Here is a 15,493-nt window from a genome sequence, read left to right as displayed (position 1 = left end):
GGCTGGTCCGAGTGACAGGGAAGCTATAGCAGAGGGGACCTTGGAATGAAGACCTCTAGGTTTTCGCCAATGAGGGCTTGAAGGAGCTTTGCCTGGGCACCATGTATGCTTAGGACGTCTGACAAGATCAGTGCACAGTTCACACGAGTTCCTATACCTGGTCTTCACCGTTCACCTACTTCCAGCCATGGTCTAGAGCCCAGAGCTGGAAGAAATGGTGCAGGGAACCAGGGTCATTGTGAACTTCTTTATCTTGAGATTTCCTTCCCACTCCCAGATCTAAGAGTCATGGAGCACCAGCCACAAAACAGGAGGTAGAAAATAGCAAAACAAATAGCAGGAATGGCTGGGACAGACAGGTGCTAATATAATGCAAGATGCCTGCCCCCTGGGACGAGGAGCAAAGGGAAAAAGGCCTGTGAGCGGGACTGCCTGGATTCCAGCCCTTGTCTGTCTCTGGGTCTTCAGGCAAGGCCCATACCCTCTCTGAGCATCCTCAGTTTCCCCTTGTGCAGAACAAGCAGCTTGAAATAGATGAAGACAGAGGCTCCTCTCCATAGCTTGGTTGCTGTGGCTTGGAAGCAGGGCTTTTCAACTTGGTTGAGCATCAGGGTCCCCAAGGTGGGTGGGTCTTCTCTCCCCTCCTTCTAGTTGTATATATGTTCACCAGTTTTACCATTTTTATTGTTGGTTGCTTGTTTTATATTTATTTTTGTGAAACAATGATATCCATCCTGAAATTGACATAAAACATGGATATTGGGCTTCCCTGGTGGTGCAGTGGTTGAGAGTCCGCCTGCCAATGCAGGGGACACGGGTTCGTAGCCCGGTCCGGGAGGATCCCACATGCCGCGGAGCGGCTGGGCCCGTGAGCCATGGCCGCTGAGCCTGCGTGTCCGGAGCCTGTGCTCCGCAACAGGAGAGGCCACAACAGTGAGAGGCCCGCGTACTGAAAAAAACAAACAAACAAAAAAACATGGATATATAATTTAGTAAATAATAATAAAGAGACTACCCATTTCATACCAACACTCAGACCAAGAAATAGGACTTTTTTTTAAAAATTAATTTTTATTGGAGGATGGTTGTTTTACAGTGTGGTTATCCTCCACTGCACAACAAAATGAATCAGCCATATACATACAGATATCCCCTCCCTTTGGGACTTCCCTCCCATTAGGTTACCACAGTGCATTAGGTAGAGCTCCCTGTGCTATACAGCATGTTCCCATCAGTTGTCTATTTTATGCATAGTATCAATAACGTATATGTGTCGATCCCAGTCTCCCAATTCCTCCCACCCCACCCCTTTCCCCCATGGTATCCTTACATTTGTTCTCTACGTCTGTGACTCTAAGAAATAGGACTTTGCCAGCAATCAGAAGCCCTTGGGCCTGGGGGTCCCTTCCCAGTGTAGGCCCTTTCTCTTTCTCCCAGAGGTAACCACTATCTTGACTTTTTTGATAATTTCCTTGCTTTTTTGTTTTGTTTTGTTTCACTACCTATATTTGCATCCAAAACACTTCTATTTTGCCCATATATAATACTGTGTTTATTCTTTCATATCTTGCATCCTTTCAACAATATGTTTGTGAGATTCACCCATATTGTTGCATGTAGCTATAGTTCTTTATTTTTTTTTTTTATTTTTTTATTTTTTTGTGGTACGCGGGCCTCTCACTGTTGCGGCCTCTCCCGTTTTGGAGCACGGGCTCCGGACACGCAAGCTCAGCGGCCATGGCTCACGGGCCCAGCCTCTCCGCGGCATGTGGGATCTTCCCAGTCCGGGGCACGAACCCGTGTCCCCTGCATCAGCAGGTGGACCCTCAACCACTGTGCCACCAGGGAAGCCCAGTTCTTTCATTTTTATTTGGCTTTTCTTAAATTTAATGTCTTTTTTTTATTAAACAATACTCTGAAAGGGTACAAAGTCAAAGGATATAAAAAAATATGTAATAAAACGTCTCCCTTCCACCCCGTGTCTTCAGACATTCTATTCCCTTCAATCAAAGGCAATCAATGGTTTGCGTTTATCTTTCTGGGGGGCTTTTTTAGGAATTGGTGATTCCAAGATCTTGTCAGGGTTTGGAAACCACTGATGCTCAGAGAGCCTCTGGGTATCTTAGTCGGCAGCTTAAACTTCACACAAGAATGAAATGTGTTGCTTTAGAAGAGTGCTGATAGACTTTTGCAAAACAAGCTTACAGCACCCTTTCCTGAACTCTGAAAAACAAAGCAAAATGAGGCTAAGAAAGGGGGTGGTTAGGAGGAAGGAGTCTGGATGGACATTTGTGCCAGGAGTGGGTGTCCATGGCAGTCAGGGGCCAGGCTCTCGGTCTGTAGAGAGGCCACAGCCCTCGGAGAGCATTGTGGACAGGGGGGTTCAAGGAAAATAGTTACATTCATCCCAGCCCAGGGAGTGGGCTGTGGAGAAGGCAGTGAGTCACCCATCCTGACTGCCTATTCTGTGCCTGAGTCAGGAAGGAGGAAATATTTTGTAACCATGTGCATTTCTGATAGAAAGGGCAGGAGGATGTAGATGGTCCTTGCTCAGATCCCCAGCCTGCTGAAGGATCCAGAGACAGTGCAGGGACCGCGGGCTGGCTCCGTCTGAGCATGGTGGGATGGGGTGGCGGTGGTGGGGTGCTGTCATAAACATACAGGTAAACACAGAGTTACCAGCCTGCCTCCCCTGCTGGTGCACTCCGAGCCAGTGGAATGAGAGCGTGGACCCGTGTCCTGAGTTCTGCATTGTGTGTAGATCACACTTTGAAAAATGGAAGATGTGTGAATCAAAGGGAAGGATGGGGTTGGAGCAGAGACGTCTCCCGACCTCACAGCTCAACCAGGGGAAACGTTGGCATCTTTGGGCTGAAGTGGTCACTCCCTGCAGACCCAAGGTGTCCTGCTCCTTCCCTTTGGGCCACCACGATGATGGTGCCACTGAGCATCCTCTCACCGGGCACTGGTTCTGGTTTTGTTTCTGAGCAGGAAGACGAGGCACCTCCCAGGCCCCCGCTCCCTGAGCTCTACAGCCCGGAGGACCAGCCCCCGGCCGTGCCACCTCTACCGAGGGAGGCCACCATCATCCGGCATACTTCAGTGAGGGGCCTCAAGCGGCAGTCGGACGAGAGGAAACGAGACCGGGAGCAGGGGCAGTGTGTGAACGGGGACTCGAGGGTGAGCAGGGGGGACCCCTGGGGTTGCCCCGCTGTGTGTGGGGAGAGGGACGGCGGCGGGGCAGGTGTGACGGCCTCAGACTCTGCCCACAGGTGGAACTCCGGTCATACGTCAGTGAGCCTGAGCTGGCGACCTTCAGTGGGGACATGGCCCCTCCCTCCCTGGGACTTGTGGGCTCTGAGAGCAGGTACCAGACGTTGCCAGGCAGAGGTAAGGCGAGATTTTCCATGGAGTCTTCCTGGGCGTCCCCGCCACTGCCACACCACTGCTCCCCAGCCCTACCCGGTCCTCACACCCTTCTGCCTGCAGCGTGGGGCCTCAGCCTGGGTAGCAGCTGTCAGCCGACTCTGGGCTGTAGGGAGGGCCTGTCCGTCCTGCCTCTGGCTCACATCCTGATTCTCATCCTCTTTTATTACATCTTCCCCCGGGAGCAATGATAATAGCAGTTACTATAAAGCCCAGTGCTGTTTTAAGCACTTTATTATATTCACTTAGTTAAGATTCATGATAATCCCGTGAGGGAAGTACTATTGTTATCCCCATTTTAGAGATAAGAAAACCAAGGCCCAGAGAAATGAAACAACTTGCCAATTAGCCAATAAGTGATAGAGCCAGAATCCCACCCTGCAGGCTGGGATGTTGGGTGACTGTCATCAGCTTGGCCATCCCATCCCATGCCTTCCAGAGACTTTTCTCCTCTTCTGTGTCACTCTAAGACTCAATGAGTCCTTTATTTAAACAAACACACCTTTCACCTCAGTTGGGTCTTCTCACTCTCCTCCCCTATCCCTTTGCGATGGGGGTGGGAACAGATTTAGGCCATTAGGCTCACCCATGCCCTATTTTTCCCCATAGCCAGATCCTCTTTCTGAAATCCTTTTAAAAGGAGGCCATCTGGAACCCCAGAGCAGGTTGACCACACTCCCTCATTGGGTGGGAGGTCAGGCGCTTTCCCCCCTTGACAGGGTGTGGAAACAGGAGGCCACAACGCCATGATTTGGGCTCCTATGGGGTTATGTGACTCCCAGCCCACCATGCTGTGCAGGCTTGCTGTGTCCTGGAGGGGACTGGCTTTTGCCGAGTTGGGCCACAGCAACCCTTGGCACTGTGCCTGGGGACCCTTTTCCCTTCTTTCTTTACAGCCTAGAGGTGTTCATCAATGGCAGTGTTAGTGGCCTGTGGGCAGGACAGTTCTTTGTCGCTCAGGAGTCTCTGGGCATTGCAGGACATTTATCATTCTTTTTCCTACGTGCTAAATGCTGGTGGAGTCCTCAGTGTGATGCCCGTTTCCAGATGTCAGGGACCAGCCTTGCTAAGAATGTTGCTAGTGGAGAAAGCACGGGCTGAGGCTCCGTGTGACCTTGGACAAGTTGCTTCACCTCTCTGAGCTTTAGGTTGCGTACCCCCACGGTGGTGAGGTAATGCTACTTTGTAGGGCCAGCGGGACAAAATCTATATGAAATGCCTGTCACGATGCCTGCCTGTTATATAGTAGGTACTCAGTAAATGCTTGGTGCCGTCTTCTTTTCCCTCTTCATTTATTCAGTCGGTCATTTATTCATTCAACCAGGCATTGTTGAATTTGTAGACAGGCGTGTTGACACTGTGGTCAGTGCAGTAACCGGTGAATGTACTGAAGAATACAGGGAGTAACTGATTCTGCCTGGAGCATTTGAAAAGGCTTCTCACAGGCAGGCATCCAAGTTGGGTCACACAGTATGCATAGGAGTTCATCAGCGGGAAGTGAGGCAGGGCATTCCTCACCCTCCATCCTTTCCTCCTGCCAAGCAGCCCAGGTCTTCTGCATGTGAGGGAAGACGAGGGTAGTCCCCAGATCTTCCTTAGGGGACAGAGGGCACCCATGGGCTGGCCCCTCATTCCCTACCTGGGGCCTTGCTCTTCCGGGCCCTGGGGAGGAAGAAGCGTGGGTTGTTGGCTGGGTCCTCGTGGTCCCCTCACGGGAGTGAGAGTTGATCAGGAAGGGGCTGGTGGCCTGTCCTCCTCACCACAAATCCACTTGCATTTCTCTTTCCTCACTAAGGGCTCTCGGGGTCCACGTCAAGGCTCCAGCAGTCGTCCACCATTGCTCCCTACGTCACGCTTCGGAGGGGTCTAGATGCCGAAAGCAGCAAGGTGACCTACCCTGTGAGTGGCCTTGAGAAGTTCCTGAGGGGCTCACTGCTCCCTCACGCACAGAGGGAAGGGCTCTGAGGTAGACGGTAACTGGGATCTTGTCAGGTGACCCCTCCAGAGCTCAGATTCCCTGTCACCATGTGCTTATGATGCCTTCACCACTGCCCACCAAGAAGGGCATCACACTGCCCTCCCCATTTCCCAAGGGGCTCCCACCTTTCTCCCCAGTCTTGCCCAGTGAGTCACACCCTGAGTTGTGGCCCATGATGTGCTTCTGCTCAACTGGACAGGCCTGGGCCTCAGTGTCTGCATCTGCAGAATTGGGTGCTGCCCAGAGAGCCCGTGAGGGCCAGCGGTATCATGTCCACGAGTGTGCTTAGAGGAGGTGCTTCTCAGTGGCCAGGAGGAGCCCAACTGGAGTGTGTGTGTGTGTGTGTGTGTGTGTGTGAGAGAGAGAGAGAGACAGAGACAGAGAGAAAGAAAGACGGGGATGAAGCCGGCAGGGCGGCTGCCCTCTGTGTTCCCAGCCCAGCTGCCCTGTCTGTCCCTCCTGCCCCTCAGAGACCCAGGAGTGCCTTGGAGCGCCTGTACTCAGGGGACCACCAGCGGGGCAAGATGAGCGCGGAGGAGCAGCTCGAGCGCATGAAGCGGCACCAGAAGGCGCTGGTCCGGGAGCGCAAGAGGACGCTGAGCCAAGGAGAGAGGACGGGTCTGCCCTCGTCCCGCTACCTCGGCCAACCACTCCCTGGAGATCTCGGCTCAGTATGTTAGGAGGGTCCAGGCAGGCGGGGCTGGGACAGGGAGCAGAGCTTCCCCGAGTCCCCCAGACACAAGCACTTCTCAGCGCCGAGGGAGTGGGCTGTCGACCTGGATGGCTCAGAGAACACCCCCACGGGCTGTGTGTCCACAAGCCGGGACGCATGTGTGACTTGGTCAGAGGGCGCCCCGGAACTAGAGCAGGAACGAGGATGTCACTGCAGGAGCCCAGGAGCCAGAGAGAACGTCCACAGTCAGTTCTGCAGTCGAGCTTGAGGGAGGCCTTTGTAAGCATTTGGAGTCTCTCAGCTGAACCAAGGACTTGGGAAGTACAGGGTTCGAGGAGTGGAGGAGAAAGGTGGTGCTATGATTTGAGGAGGAGGAGTGCAAGCCAACCAGCCTCCCAGACCTCCAAGCGGGTGCCCTGTGGGGCAGCTGAGCAGAGGGTGGTGGCCCTCACCTCTGAGGACTGGGGCTCTCCCGCCACCACGGTGCTGACGGGCCTCCCCATGCCCCAGGAGAGCCGGGGCGTCTGCTGCCCCTGGTGGTGCTTCCAGGCACTGCACCCTGCCCACTGTCGCCTTAGGTCCCTTTTGGAAACATTCCATTTGACTTTTCCCTGTTGTTTGAAATCAAATGTTTCCCTAGACCTCTAGCCTGACTGCTCTTCCCCTAATTCATTGCACAAGCTCTTTTGCTTTTAGCGTTACCGCTCATTGCCTCTCTAATCCTGCCTGATTGTGTCTACAGACGCTTCTAATTTGCATCAACCATTCTCTAACTGGCCTGTGCTCTTGTTACCAGGCTTATAATAGCAGCTCTTCTCTCCGTAGCCTAGTGAGCACTCCCATGTGTGACTCACCTTTCTGCCGCCCCCTTTATGCAGGCTTACTGACTCATAATTCCCTTATCCCAAAAGCTGCCCCACAAGTTTGAGCCAGCCCCACTGCCTGAGGGCCGTGGTCATTGTCAGAGGTCTGGGCATGATGAATTTATCAAAGTCCACGCCTCACATCTGGACAGTAGACACAGACTTCAGAGATTGCATGTTGGAATAAATTCTGCCAAGTCTGCGGTGGTTCAGTTTTAATTCCTCCGGCCCCATCGGCACAATTTCTTACGGAAAACTTTTTGTGTTTCTAGTATTTAATAACTTGAACGGGTAGCAAGATACATTATGATCTGTATTCAGAGGGCCTCTCTGCAGCTGTTAGCTCAGACACCAAAGGGGTAGGACCCAGGATACTCATATCCTGAAAAGCTGCAAAGCCAGTAACTTTTAAACTTTATAAGTAAGTGTCATATGAGGTAAGACTGACTTTTCACAACCTGATGTCTCAAATGTAGAAAAATGATCTAAAAATCGTAACTTGAATACCTTGTAATTTTTCTTTTTAAGAAAAAAGACTTGTGTAAGTCTCTGCCTCAGCGCCAATAAACGTGTTGCTTAATGATAATGGATTGGCGTGGTTCTTCCCCAGGATACATTGTAGAGTCCAGTGAACTTTTTCTGTTTGTGGAAACAATCAGGCTGGGTTTATGTGAGGTCTTGTCTCTCTTTGGGGCACTGGTGAGCGTGTAAGAAAATGTGTGTTTTCTTTGTGAATCATGAAATTAATTTTTCATCCCTGAATCTTCAAATGCCTAATCCTTTTACACTTTAATTGGAAACCATCACCTAAAAGCGATTACGTTGACGTAGAGTCAGTATGGAGAGCTTGTGCACGAATGGGTGAAATGTTGTGCTATGGCCGTGGGTTTGGGGCCTGGGTGAGTGCGGGCTTGAGGGGGCATTAAAGACAACGGTGACCACTTGGGGCTCTGTGAGGCGGGTGGGGTGGGAAGGAGAAGGCAACCTGGGATGGAGAAGCGTCTGCTTGGCTTCTGCTCAAGAAAAGGGAGGCTTTGGGCCCGTTCCCTCCTCTCAACAACCTGCTCAGCGTCGAGGCCTGTGGGGATGCAGGCCACAGGTGATTAGGAAGGCCGCGGCGGAGCCAAACCGTGGTGCTGGGATCTTAAAGTGGCTGGGTTAGAGTTTCCCTCTGTGAAGCCTGCTTGTTACAGAGTTGGAATTGTTGCATTTGATTTAGCATTTAAATTTTACACGTGTTTGGTTTTTCTAACTTAAAACATCTGCCCCAAATAGCTGCTGATACGCAGCAGCTTATCGGCCTCCCTGGCCGCAAGCTGCTCCTCTTGCACCTCCCCAGTCCCACCGTGGGGGCATTATTCCCCACCCTTAACTGTGTCCTGCTGGGACTGCCCACTAGAGAGGCTCTTGGCTATTCCACTCGCTTACCAGGGCCTCAGAGGGTTTGTTTCGCCCATTGTTTCTGAGCTGGAACAACATATGGCTCCCGAACCAGAAGGGCTTCCGTGATCTGTCATGCAACAGAAGCGGCAAACCTCTTCTCTTGAGCTCTGTCCCAGCTTCTGTTTTAGGGTCACCTTCTTGGACCTGGGAGCCTCCTGTATCCCTGGGGACCCTTGTGAGTCTGAAGTCGTGGATCTTAGACCCGTGCCCGGGAGGTTTGGACACTTTGGGGCCCATATCAGAGAGAAATCAGCAGTCTGGAGTCCGGCTGTATCAAAGGGGCAGAGGCCTTGTTCTCTCTGTCCCAGAGTTTCAGAACACAGCAGAGACCATCCGTGTCACAGGATTGCTGCTGCCTTGTTTTAGAGATGAGGTTGAGGTCCATGGTCACACAGCTTTTCGCTAATGAGTCACAGGCCCATCTTCCCAAGGGCCCCAGTGCCTGCAAGACCTACCCAAAAGGGATAGCCAGGAAGTGACTACATTTCACCCTCTTGTTCTGTTACCAGTGGAAGCGCGAGCAGGACTTTGACCTGCAGCTGCTGGAACGGGCCGTACCAGGGGACAGAAAGGACAAGGAGGAGAATGGCTGGCTGAAGGTGCAGGCTATGCCTGTCACTGAGTTGGACCTGGAACCACAAGACTATGACGTGGACATCAGCAGAGAGGTGAGGGCAGGGGCTTCCTTCACGCTGCCCCCAGGAGGCCCAGCCTTCAGATGCCAGCCTGACCAACCCTCCCAGGGGCATGGAGCGGGGGGGGGGGGGTTGTTGCCCTGAATAAGGACAGGCTCCGTCTCAGTGTGGCCCAGGAGGATGGATGGACAGCACCTGGAGGTAGTAAGAGGAGACCAGACATTTTGATGCAGGTTCAGAGCTGTCTCTCTCTGTAATTTGTGGCAAGTCATTTAACTTCTCTGTGCCTCAGTTTCCTCAGCAGTAATGTGGGTTGTGGGGAGGGTTAAGTGACTCAGCACATTGCCCGAACAATTAGCAATGATCAGAAAGCTGTGAGCACAGGGCCTGGCACATGGTAGGCAGGTGATGAGGTAGTTGTTACTGTTAGCATATGTTCCCTGGAAAACCAGGGGGACCAACCAGGGTTGGTCTTGCATCTGGCCAGTCAGGCCAATTTGGGCAGTCAGACTTGGGGAAAAGGCAGGGCAGGTTTAGAAATCACAGGTGAAATATCCAGCCATGGCAGAGGCTAGGAGACCTGGATAGGTCTGGTCTGGGTTATTTCGCCCTCTGGTGGCTCAAACGCATCATGGCCGGGCAGGCCCAGAAAAGCAAGTAACTGCAGTCAGGACCGTCTCTTACCCAAGGGAAGAGAAAGGGAGTCAGAGCGTGACACACTTAGGGTCTTCAAGACATAGGGTGGTCTCCTGTGGCCTATGTTGTGCCATTTGTAAGCTCTGTAGAGCAGTGTCTTTGGCTGTTTGGTTCACCTTTGTGCACCCAGCACCAGGCCTGGCACACAGTAGATGCTCTGTAAATATTTGCTGAATGACGGCTCTGTTGAATGAAGTGCACAGTGGCCCACAGATATCCCAAACACATTTGTATGAGGACTTGGCCTGGCCTGAAACTGCATGAGGCGAAATGCTCTCACCACATGAAGGATAGATCAGACAGGATGGGGGCAAACTGACGCCTGTGGAGTGGCTGGGTTCTGGGATCAGCAGGGGCTCCAGGGTTTAACGAGGTTGGTCCACTGCCTTCAGACCTTTTCCCTTTGGCACCTCTGAAACAGCCAAAGGTCCGTGCTTTCTCAGGTCCACAAAAGAAGCTTCTACACACTGCCTTGGCAATGGAAGTGCATTTTGCGGTGTCCTAATTGGCCTGCCAGCCAGGGGAAAAAGTTCTTCCTTATCTCTAACCTAAATCCCTCCTGCTACAATGTAATCTGCTTCCTTCCTCTGCATCTGTCCTCATGGGAAATAACAGAAAAGAGCTTATTTCTTGCCATCTTTCACCAGAATGAAAGGTCTGCATGGGCTTAAATTCAAGTCCAGATTTGCCCTGGGATTGGATTTAGCTTGTTTTTGGAAGTTTCAATCAGCCCCATTTTAATGTAGTTCAAGGAAGAAAAAAATTCCCTGAGGTGTGTGCAAAAGTTGCCTTTAGCGCTCTTGGCCCACGTCAAGGTTCACCAAGCTGAGGTTGCTGTTGGGTTTGTGTGAGACACTGGTGAGGGGAGGAGCTGGGGTCATTTTCCTCTTGAGAGCAGTAGATTCAATGTGGCTGCCTTCTGTCTGGGTCTTTTGTAGGGGCAGAAAGCACTATCACTTTCTTTCATCCCTCCACCCAGCCACCCAGACACCCATCCAAGGAGTGTTTGCTGAAGGGCTGCTAAGTACCAAGTCCCTGCTCTAGACAGTGGAGAAACAAACAGGAAATGGGAGGGAGTGGCAGGGGTGGGTGGATGGGAGAAGGAGGGTCAGGGAAGCTTTCTGGAGGTGAGGTTGGGAGGATGAGAAAGAGGCCATGGAGCCCAAGGAAGGAGAATCCCAGGCAGAGGAAAGAGCAGGGGCCGAGGTGGGTCAGTGTGGCTGGAGAGGTCACATCACATCAAGGGTAGCTTTTAGGGTGATCATTTGTATCCTCAGGGCTTACTGGTCTAGTTATTTCGCCTTCCCCCCTCCCTTCCCTTGGCCTGTAGGAGGTTGCCTGGTACGGTAGATAGAACACAGGCTTTGGAGTCAGACCCAGATTCAGATCGGGACTGCACAGTGAACTGCCACTGTGATCTTAGCAAGTTACTGAAGTCTGCGGGCTCCTCCGCGTGCCTCATGGCGGGGGACAGGATGGGGGGAGCAGGTCCCAAACCCAACATCTGTGCCTCCCACCACCTTTCCTCAGCTCTCCAAACCAGAGAAGGTCTCCATCCCCGAGCGTTACGTGGAGCTGGATCCTGAAGACCCGCCCAGCCTGGAGGAGCTGCAGGCGCGGTACCGCAAGGCCGAGAAGATCCGTAACATCCTTACCCGGTCCAGGTCAGCCCTCCTGCTGCCTGAGTCCTGACGACCCGCTAGGCCGACCCCAGGGGTGTCTCAGCTGAATGGGCCCCGGGCTGGGCTGGCCGGGGAGTGTGTCATGCCAGGCCGGGCCCTGGGCTGGGCTGGCCGGGGAGTGTGTCTTGCCAGGCCTCCGTCTCAGACCAGCGCTGCTCATGGTAAGGAGCAGGCCGGCTCTCAGCACGTCACCCGCAGATCAGCGAGGGAGCTTGCCCAGGTCATCCGGGAGGTCTAAAGCACTCAGAGGGCCCTCCTAGGCCCTTGGCCCCAAATCTGGGTCCCGTGGCCCTGGCAAGCGTGGGGAGTGGAGCCAAGTGTGGTGGTGAAGTGGACACAGTTGGAGATAGCCCTCCCAGCCTTAGGGCCATTGTTCCCTCACACAGACCCCCAGACCACAGCCAGGGGCCCAGCCTTGTCCTGAGGTGCCAGAGGCCTTGCCCACATCCCTGGAGGCCAGGATGGTAGCCTCAGAAACGTAAACTGGGTACTTGAGGGTCTCCCTTTCAGAGAGCGGTTAGCCTTTTCCCGTCTGGATTTAATCGGAGCTTAGAGCTGGAACTCTTATCTTGAGGTCTGTGATCCACCAAAGGAGGAACAAAGCTGTGACTAGGTGTTTGGGGAGAAGCATGTGCACCTTTGTCTGGAGAGAAGGTGCACCATTTTTATCTGATGCCCCCAAAAGGGTGAGATCCTCCGGCCAGGGAGACTCTGCTCTCCTGAGGCAGGTGCCTGGGGGTGGCGAGGCCCACAGCTTGCTTTCTGGCTCTCCCACAGCATGTGCAACCTGCAGCCGGTGTCTGGCCAGGACCGGGATGGCGTGGCCGACCTGGACTCGCAGCTGCAGGCGCAGGAGCGCATCATCAACATCTCCTACGCCCTGGCCTCAGAGGCCTCCCAGCGCAGCAAGCAGGTGGCAGGTGAGGCCCTGGGGACAGCCTCTGAGGCTGGGCCACACCCCCTGCTCCTTGGGCTCAGGGCCTGGCATGGCCTGTCGGGGTCAGTGGAAAAGCAGGCGTCAGGCTCGCTAGATGAGGGACAGTGGTATGTTCCCCTGTCCCAGGCGCACTGCAGGGCTTGCGAGGGGGACTGGGGCTCAGGGGTGTCCCGGGAGAGGGTGTATAGCTCATTCTTAAATCTTCGGAGTGGTACTGCTATTCCGCTTTCTCTGAGGTTGTGGGTTGAGAACAGGTTTTTCCTGTTCTCCTGAGCTAAGGGGTCAAGGCTAAGGTTTCTGGCCTCACGAAGAAGGGGCAGGAAAGCCTTTTGGTGCTTGGATTTCTTGCCGGGACAAGGCAGAATGGGGCCCCTCTAACCCTCCCTGGGGTCCATGCTTTGGTTCCCAAATCAAAGTCACTGTTCACCTATCAGAGTGGCCTGTGCCAGAAAGCAGGACTTGGGAAGTGGGACTTCGCTGTCCAGTGGGAAAAAAATAGCACCACGGGATGGGAGGGCGTGTGTGTGTGTGTGTGCGCGCGCGCCAGGAAGGAGACTCCTGGCTCCTCTCCCCACCCACGTGTGCCCCCCCGTGTGAGCTCTCACAGTTCACCTAGTGCTGTTTCTCCCCAGATGCAGCTGCCACTGCATGTCTAGGTGGTGCCCTTGGCCAGGTGTGAGAGGGGTGGTCATAGAGCCTGAAGTGGGGTCACAGTCCCCACCAGCCCTCCAGCCCTGGCCAAAGGGTCTAGAAGTGACCACGGGTGGGGCCTGCTGGACCTTGAAGTGGCTGGCCCTGGGAAGCAGAACCATGGGTATGACCGAGGACAAGGGCCAGCCTGTTCTCTGTCTCCCAGCTCGGATCCCGTACAGAGTCGCTGAAGTCCCTGCTGTTCTGACTCCCCTGAGGACATGTGCGTGGGCTGAGAGGGGGTCTCCCTTGGGGAGACAGCAGACGGCGTTCCCGGGCCCCTCCTCGTAATGATCCTGGGGCTCCCTGAGCCCATCGTGGCGATTTTGAATTCCTTCCCGTGTCCAGGGCTCTAGCAGGGGCACCTTCCCTGCCATAAAGTGCCCTCCTCTCTGGCCTGTGCTTGCTCTACCTATGTGGACCTACTGTCCTCGGCTTCCTTAACCACCAGCAGGCGAGCGTGCCCCAGACCTGACACCCGCAGTCACGTCCCTGCTCAGTGGCCACCTTTGCTGCAGCCTTTGCTCACTCTTGCTCCCTCTCTCCAGCTCAGAGACATTTCTGGGAACTGCAGGCCAGACCCCCGCCAGGCCCCATGGATATGCCCCCGCAAGCCCAGGCCGTTAGTGGTGGGCAGCGGGGCCCACGGCACCCCGGCCCTGCCGCTCAGGGCGTCTGGTGCTGCAGGAGCAGACGAGGAACCTAACGCGCCACTTAATTCCTGTCTGCCCGTCTAGCGCAGCATCTGGCCCTCCTCCCGCCTAAAGCCCCCCTGTCCTCCAGGACGGTGCCACCTTACCCCCCCTTAAACAACGGACTCCACTACACCTTTGTCTAACACCTTCCAAGTAAGAGCCCCCCTCCTGGTGTGGCCCCTCACCTGGCGCTGAGCATGTCCCCTCCCCTCTGCTGCTGAGATGATTGCAGTGCCACCTGCTGACGCTTCCTTCCGTGGGCAAAGCGGCTGCTGGGGAGACCCCTCCTGGACCGGTAGGCAGGTTGGGGGCTGATGATTTTTAGGAACTCAATGTTCAGCGGCTCCGATACAGTAGAGACTGTGTGATCCAAGCCCCCTGGCTCCCTGAAATCTCAGGAGGCAGAGCTGTGCCCCTTCCCGCCCCGCTGTCCTTCCTGCAGGCGGCCCAGTGCCCCAGAGGACCAGGGCAGGCCAGACGGCCAGCTTGGGAAGGAGGGGCGGTGGCTGGGAAGGACGAATTAGATCATGGCCTCTCCCCGTCAGGGCTTTGACCAAAGAAATTGAAGAACCGGAAGCCTAGAAAAACCAGTTTTGCAGATGAGGACACGGGCCCTGTGAGGGGTGGGGGCTCATTCCAGTCACAAGGGAAGCTTCAGGAGGAGGCTGCCCGGGGCGATGGCCCTCACTCCTGCAGAACATTCCAGCACCACCCCTTCTGAGTCCTCCCCATGTGGGCATTTACTGGTGAGAGGAGGCAGCGTGGGAGTAGGGAGGGAGCGCTGGACCAGGAGTCGGGAGGCCGGGGCCAAGTCCAGGCTGTTGTTCTGAGTTCTTGGCTGTTGCCTCGCCTGGACGGGGAGGGCGGATCAGGAGTCTCCGCAGCCTCTCCCTGATGTCCCACTTCGTACGACTGTGTAGGGCTTCCCCTCGCATCCCTCTGTGCACACGGTTAACGTGGCTGAGCGCCTGCTCCGTGCCAGGCATTGCGCTGACCGTCTCCTTTGACAGCAACCCAGTGGAGATATTCACCCCGTTTTACAGATGAGGAAGCGCAGCTCAGAGACCCTGAGGGGCTTGCCCAAGGAGTTGCGGCTGTGTCAGAGCCAGGGCTCGAACCCCTTCTGTGCGAGTTCAGAGCCTCTGTTCTCCATCGCCACCCTGGGCCCACCTGGGCCACCTCCATTGGCCCACCTGGGCCACCCCCGGGGGCTCTAGATGTTTGGAGAAGGGAGTGCAGTGAGGGATGGCGGTGTGTGGTTGGGACGGAGGCATGGTCTTGGGCAAGTGTCCACCCGCCTGGGCGCTTCGCTGTCCTGAGGGTGGCAGGAGGAAGTCGGCCTGTTGGGCCAGGCTCTCGGGAGGTGTGAAGTAGGGACCTCGTGACTGAGGAACCCCAGGGAATGCTCCAGCCAGGTCTTTTGTAAAGGCTGCAGGGTCTTCTGGGGCCACGGGATGGTGTATGGTTTTATCCTGGAGATCCGAGTGTGGTGACACCACCCCAGGCCACAGAGAGGCAGAAGAGAGGCTCTGTTCCTCTCTGCTTTTAGTGCCCCTGTGGTCATGAGATAGGCCTCTAATGCTCTTTTCAGAGCACACACACATTTCCTTGTACCCTTCCGGCACCCTCATTAGGAGATTGGTACAGTCACCCTGTTTTTAGATTAAGAAAACGAGGCCCATGAAGGCTGAGAGAGTTACCCAGAGTCCCTCAGCAAATGAAGGGCAGGGCCAGAACTGGACCCCAGAGTCCTCTTTGCTCAGGCCTTCTGCCCT

The 15,493-nt window shown here is 54.7% G+C and overlaps 1 protein-coding gene across 2 annotated transcripts in view; it reads left to right on the top strand.

Annotated features, from left to right (window-relative positions):
• PLEKHA7 (pleckstrin homology domain containing A7) overlaps positions 1-13,861 on the top strand; it is a gene marked incomplete at both ends in the record, with an annotated part of 207,139 nt that extends 193,278 nt beyond the window's left edge. For both annotated transcript variants that reach the window (XM_082660876.1, XM_082660877.1), the window contains 8 exons: positions 2,992-3,180; positions 3,273-3,390; positions 5,222-5,325; positions 5,875-6,075; positions 8,893-9,051; positions 11,245-11,378; positions 12,174-12,316; positions 13,761-13,861. In XM_082660876.1, coding sequence (XP_082517002.1) covers positions 2,992-3,180; positions 3,273-3,390; positions 5,222-5,325; positions 5,875-6,075; positions 8,893-9,051; positions 11,245-11,378; positions 12,174-12,316; positions 13,761-13,861 — 1,149 coding nt within the window. The remainder of the gene's footprint in view (positions 1-2,991; positions 3,181-3,272; positions 3,391-5,221; positions 5,326-5,874; positions 6,076-8,892; positions 9,052-11,244; positions 11,379-12,173; positions 12,317-13,760) is intronic.
• Between the last annotated feature and the right edge of the window lie 1,632 nt (positions 13,862-15,493).

Source organism: Grampus griseus (assembly GCF_964374135.1).
Source record: "Grampus griseus genome assembly, chromosome: 8".
Classification (NCBI taxonomy): Eukaryota; Metazoa; Chordata; class Mammalia; order Artiodactyla; family Delphinidae; genus Grampus; species Grampus griseus.
This window is presented reverse-complemented; position numbering and strand designations above follow the sequence as displayed.